The sequence below is a fragment of the Sardina pilchardus genome, chromosome 1, assembly GCF_963854185.1.
Source record: "Sardina pilchardus chromosome 1, fSarPil1.1, whole genome shotgun sequence".
In the NCBI taxonomy this organism is placed as follows: Eukaryota; Metazoa; Chordata; class Actinopteri; order Clupeiformes; family Clupeidae; genus Sardina; species Sardina pilchardus.
Genome location: NC_084994.1, coordinates 37,691,490 through 37,697,702, shown reverse-complemented (window position 1 = coordinate 37,697,702; position 6,213 = coordinate 37,691,490). Strand labels below are relative to the sequence as shown.

The 6,213-nt window shown below is 42.6% G+C and overlaps 1 protein-coding gene across 1 annotated transcript in view; it reads right to left on the bottom strand.

Moving 5' to 3' along the window:
* LOC134089592 (stonustoxin subunit beta-like) overlaps positions 1–6,213 on the bottom strand; it is an 11,877-nt gene extending 5,664 nt beyond the window's left edge. Inside the window, exons 1-2 of the mRNA XM_062544050.1 lie at positions 6,047–6,213; positions 3,097–3,122 (exon numbers count right to left, since the gene is read on the bottom strand). Coding sequence (XP_062400034.1) covers positions 3,097–3,122; positions 6,047–6,156 — 136 coding nt within the window. The 5' untranslated portion in view covers positions 6,157–6,213. The remainder of the gene's footprint in view (positions 1–3,096; positions 3,123–6,046) is intronic.

The following is a 6,213-nucleotide window of genomic DNA, read 5'->3' as shown; positions in this document are numbered from 1 at the left end:
CCTGGACTCCCTGCTTTGTGACCATTTGTCAGTGTTCCTGCTGCCGGCCTACAAAACCGAAGCTAAAGTGTGAGCAACCAGCAGTGAGTGAAGTTCAATGCTGCTCTGCAGAACACGAGTCTGAACTTCAGGACTGTTTTGACATAACTGACTGGTCTGTGTTCAAAGACTTCTCGGCGGAGCTGGACGAGTACGCAGATTCAGTGACAGAGTGCATCAGGTGACGGACTGCATCATGGACTTGTGTGTGCATTCCCATATCGTCCGATCCTTTCCCAGCCAGGTGACCTGGGTAAACAACGCTGTTTACCTGAGCCTGAGGGAGAGGACCACGACCTGATTAGATATCAGAACTCAAGGTACACACTAAGAAGGGCAATACAAGTGGCTAAAAAACAGTATGGGAATGAGTTGGAGAATGACTTCAGCGACTGTGACATTGCCTGTGGAAAGGACTGCAGGTGATCACAGACTATAAAGCGACACCAGCTCTTACAGACACACCTGCCTTGGTTCTGGACGAGCTAAATAAACTCTATGCTCGTTTTGAGTCTCGCGAGTCTAAACCGGGGGATGAAGGTGCTCTTCCAGTAGGAGGAGACATCTTACAGGTCTCAGAGGGTGAGGTCGGCAAAACCTTTAAAACGGGTTAAAATTCACAAAGCTGCCAGCGCTGATGACATCCCGTCTTGTGTATTCAAGACATGTGCCACTCAAGTGCCACAAACCTACACTGACATCTTCAACTTGTCCCTGCCCTGGTGCACAGTGCCTTTGTGTTTCACAAAGACAACGATTGTGCCAGTGCCCAAGAAAAGTGCTGTGTCTTGCCTGAATGACTACCGGCCCATCGCCCCTAACCTCCGTGGTGGTGAACTGTCTGGGGAGACTGGTTACAGCCTACATCAATACACACCTCCCTGCTTTCCTGGACCAACTTCAGTTTCCATATACTGTACGCACAGCAGATCTGTCCATCTCCATCACCTTGCATACTGCCCTAGCTCACCTGGACAAGAAAAACACTTGTCAGGATGCTGTTTACTGACTACAGCTCTGCCTTTAACACTGTTGTGCCATCAAGAGACCTGGGTCTGAGCAGCCTCCACACGCTGTCAGAGGAGGGCTGAGTCCATCATCAAGGACGCCAGCCACCCAGCTCACTCCCTATCCTCTCTTCTCTCCTCTGGTAAGTGCTACCAGAGCAAACACACACATACTGGACACGCAAACCGAGTAAGCAGCAAACAGTGAGCAATAACACACACAGACACAAATATTGAACACACAGACACACACACACACACACACACACACACACACACACACACACACACACACAGTAAGCAGTAAACAGAAACAACAAAGGGGTGGTTAATGTTACACATGACTACATTTGTAGAAGTTTAGCAACAGACAGTAACTAAGCGGGCGGGACTTCAGGTTGAAAAATGACCAATCACAACAGGCAACTTCCTTGGTTCTGTCCCCCAAACTGTCAAAAGTCAACCCACGCGAGCAAAGCTGTACTTCAAGAGAGCGAGCAGAACTCATCTTGGAGAGTGTATGGCCCCCAGCTGTTGTTTTCCTCGCTCGCTGCTGTGTCTACGCGAGTGAATTAATAGTATTTGCTCCTGAGGATGTTGTATTGCGCTTGCAAGATATGACACTATTCTACCACCATAGACCTCTGTCAACTGTCAACTGTCACCTCTGTCAACTGTCTCCTCCACACACTGTCAGAGGAGGGCTGAGTCCATCATCAAGGATGCCAGCCACCCAGCTCACTCCCTCTTCTCTCTGCTTCCCTCTGGTAAGCGCTACCGGAGCATTACCACCCACACCACACCATCCAGACACAGTTTAATACCACAAGCTGTCAGAATCCTAAATGGTCAGTGACTGAACAGTTCCTTCCCTTTATTTACCACATGTGCTGCCTTATTTCTTTTATGATATGCTCTACTACTGGATGCATTGCCATGGTCGCTACTGACTTTTTAAATTCTACCCACACGGTTATTTCACACTTGCTATACTGCATCCGGGATGCATACTGTTTTTAGTGTTCATGTCTCATGTCCATGGGCCTGTGGTTTTATGTGTGTATAGTTGTCTTATATATTACATGTACATGTAGGTACAGGAGTTGTGTGTGTGTGTGTGTGTGTGTGTACAGCATGGCTGTATAATGTGTGCGTGTATGGATAGTATGGCCATGAGTGATACTGTACAGTCTTGTATTGTCTCATATAGAGTTGTCTCTCCAACTATCCTTTATTCATTGCCACCATGCCCCCTGTGTTTATTTACCCCTTTTATCCTTGCACTACTGCAACGAATGGCATACGAATTTCACTAATTTGCAATCTATATGCAACAATATTAAGTCTTGAAACTTAAAGCAAACACACACACACACACTCACACACACATACTGACACACAAACAGGAAAACAAACACACACTCTCAAGCACACAAACACACACACAGCCATAAAAATGCAGATGTGCACACACACACACACACACACACACACATGCACCGCACACTTTCACCACCGCACATTCACAAACACACTTTCACTCAACCTGCTCTATCACTACCTGGTGCACTGCATCCACTGCCAACGATAAGAGCAGACCGTAGCATATCATTTGTTGTATTGAGAGGATGATTGGCTGTGATCTGTCATCACATACTGTAGTTAAGCAGCTACAAGCTTAAACTGCTCTCCACCATTAAAACTTCTACACACTACCCAACAAGTCTGGAGCATAAAGAGCTATTGTGAATGTATAACATCTACTACATGAGTTTGAACAGGACATACAGTATCTGTAATCTAAATAAAAAATCTAGTCATCTACAGTAATATTTAATCCAATATGTCAAACTTTGCTTCTTTTTCTAATTCTATTGTTTTCTTCCACTCTAACTTGAGACTCTCCACATGTTAATCTGTCTCTGTTCTCAGGGGCCTCTCATGTGTCGTGCCGTACTAGTTCTCCTTCTTTGTCTGCCATGATCCCTCTGATGTCAAATTCATAAGCATATAATAACAGTGCAGCACTCCACAGTAGATCAACACTTACAGTTTCTCAGTTCTCCACGGGCATGTCTTTAAAGGAGAGAGAGAGAGAGAGAGAGGGAAAGAGAGAGTAAATTAAACAAAGTAAATTCTACCATTATTAGAAGACAATAATCTTCACCACCTTGAATGTTTTAAATGGCAAAACAATGACATTGCTGTGTTACAAGAGCAATATGCCACACAAAGCCTTGTTGTCAGTGACTTAGCAGGCGCAGACAGTGAGCGTTTTCAGAGTACATCATAGCCCTCATTAGTCATCTAACTCCAAACAATGGAACTTAAGAAATTGCATTGACATTCGACCTGACTGTTATAAGAGCATTAGGCCCTTTAAAGTCTTTCTGTCAGTGACTCTGCAGGTGTATTCTAAACTTTGTCAGGCATGAAAACGGGTCAGGGGTGAAAAAGGTGAGAAGAGTGCGCGACCCCCCCCCCCCCCCCGAAAACAAAACAACAACAAAAAAAAAAGTTTAAAAAAATTGAAAAAAATCTTCCAAAGTGTGAGGGACCTGGTTTCTTTCTTTCTCTCTCTCTCTTTCTCTGTGAATTAGCCTAAGTTATTACACATTTCTGAAGATTTCATAGGCCTAATGGACACTTAGACCAGTGTTTTTCAACCACTGTGCCGTGGCACACTAGTGTGCCGTGACACATTGTTAGGTGTGCCGTGGGAAATTATCATAAGTTTATCATATTATTATAAGTGGTCTAAAAAAGAGTGAATAGACATCATTTTCTTTGTGTTCATTTGATTCCTATTCAAGACACTTTGACAAGAATGACTTGATATCGTTAATGCGGGCTACAGATTTTTATTTAATTTCATTTTCCATAAAATTTCATTTTATTTAAAATTTTCGGCTGGTGGTGTGCCTCAGGATTTTTTCAATGACAAAAGTGTGCCTTGGCTCAAAAAAGGTTGAAAAACACTGACTTAGACTATCAGAATAAGGTTAAGTCTGAATATTTGTTGGATCAATAGGCCAGTCAATCTAGCTCAAAAAAGGGCCAAAACTTAAACTAATTGCAATAGTTGGTTCATACTTTTTATTGATCCTTAAACCCTCCGAGTCCTGCATCACATATTAAAAATCCACCCATTTATATTTAATGGAACACACTTTTGGAGTGTGTTTATATTTAGTGGAAGTATGTTCCACTAAATATAAAAGGGTAGATTTTTTATATGTTAATAACATATACCTAGGGATCACAAAAAACTTGGAAAGATTACTATTGCAATTAGTTATGGGTCAAACGCTAGATTGACTGGCCTACAAACCAGGTAATCAATATACTTGCTTGAGACACACACTATTTCAAACTAATATTATATAAAATAGGGTAGATAGGCTTTAATTTGTAAAATTGTGTTTAAACGTTTTAACATGCAATTGTTGTGCTAGTGTGTTTAACCAACCAATAAAGTTATGTGAACTGTCTTCATATTACATGCTAAACTGTAGGCTACCTGTAGGTACAGACTAGGCTACTGATCAGGGTCCTGTAACTCGACAATCATAAATTTACATTACGCCTGGCTTACGAACTCGTAAATCATAATGATCCGGGTGTAACTGAAACTTGTCGCAAGTCACACACATAACTCAAACGGTTACGTGCGTTACTTGTGGTCTGAAGCAGTTGCAACTTTTTTTGGCTACGTTACTAGCGAATCATTTGAGTTATATAGGCAAAAGACAGCATTATCATGTCAATCAACTGTGTCTCTGGACAAAACGAACCTAGAAGAAAACAACCTATGCTACGTTGCTACACTAATCTCAGCGTCTTTTTCTAGCCCACCTGTGAAATCCCTCGGCATCTCTCCTAGGATCACTATTTCACCTGACATCTCAGACGCATCTGCGCTCACAACAGGGAGGCTATAACCTACTTGGCGTGCGCTTTCTGTTCGTGTTGCGTCTTTGTCAACAATTAGCTTCCAATGTTTATTAAACGCATAGGGCTACATTCACGCATCCGTTGCTGATCAGACACGTTTTAAATGCGGCTCTGGAAACACCTCAAGATGTGTTAGCGTCTGCGCCTGATTTTTAAACTCATTTGTAAATTCAATTCACCTTGACCCCCCCCCCCCCCCCCTAAATATTTTCTCATCGGATCTGCACGAATCATGTAAGTCATCTGTTTTGGCTTCGAAACGGCGAATTTCGCCGAAAGGTGAGTGATTTTCATGTCTGAACTTTGTAGTTTAAGAGTACATTATATCCGTGCAGTAGTCATCTTATTACAAATAATTCACTAGCTCATGATCCGAAATAGTGGCAAAGCGTGTTTGGCGAGGTGAGGTCCCTGACCAGGGTCCTGAAGTGTTTTGTGGGAGCGTGCAAGAGTCAACTGTGCAGGCAGAAGTCATGCAGGACCCCGTCATACACCCCTTTATTCTGAACTAAGGAAGACTGGAGGTGTGAGGGGAGATAGTGAGCAAGTTAACCCGATGCTGCTGCTTTGGCAGTTACAGTATGCTTTTATCTGCTATTACTGTTTGGTTTTGTTCATGTAAAACGCATTGAATGACCTCTGTGTATGAAATGCGCTATGTAAATAAACTTGACTTGACTAGTAATTACTCAAGCTTATTATTATGCCATGTAAACAGCAGAAAGCTTGGACATCTTTACGTTTGTAAGACCGACTGAGACAGAGGCATGGCAAATTCCTTCTCGCTCCTCCTGAACTTGAGTTTCTAAACACCATTTAATGACACTGATGAAATTGAAACTTCAATTGCATCAACATGCTATAAGGTATCAGTGACTCAGTCATAAAAGACATTAGACTGGACTCTCAACACACTCCTGCTCACCTAACCCATTTTTACTGCTTGGTAGGAAAAAAAACACTGACATAATGTTGTGTGGTGAACATACTGGTATTGAAACTATCAAAGACACTGTTTAAAAGCCTGAGGAAAGTCAAACACAAACCTTAATGTCTGCAGTTTACAGTTGATGTGACTTTTCAGTGAACTCAGAAGCTGAATTCCAGTGATGCTTATGTGATTGTCACTCAGGTCCAGTTCTGTCAGGGAGACCATGTGCTGCACAGCAGAGGCTAAAGCCTCAAAGGATTCCTCTGTCAGTTTACAACCAGC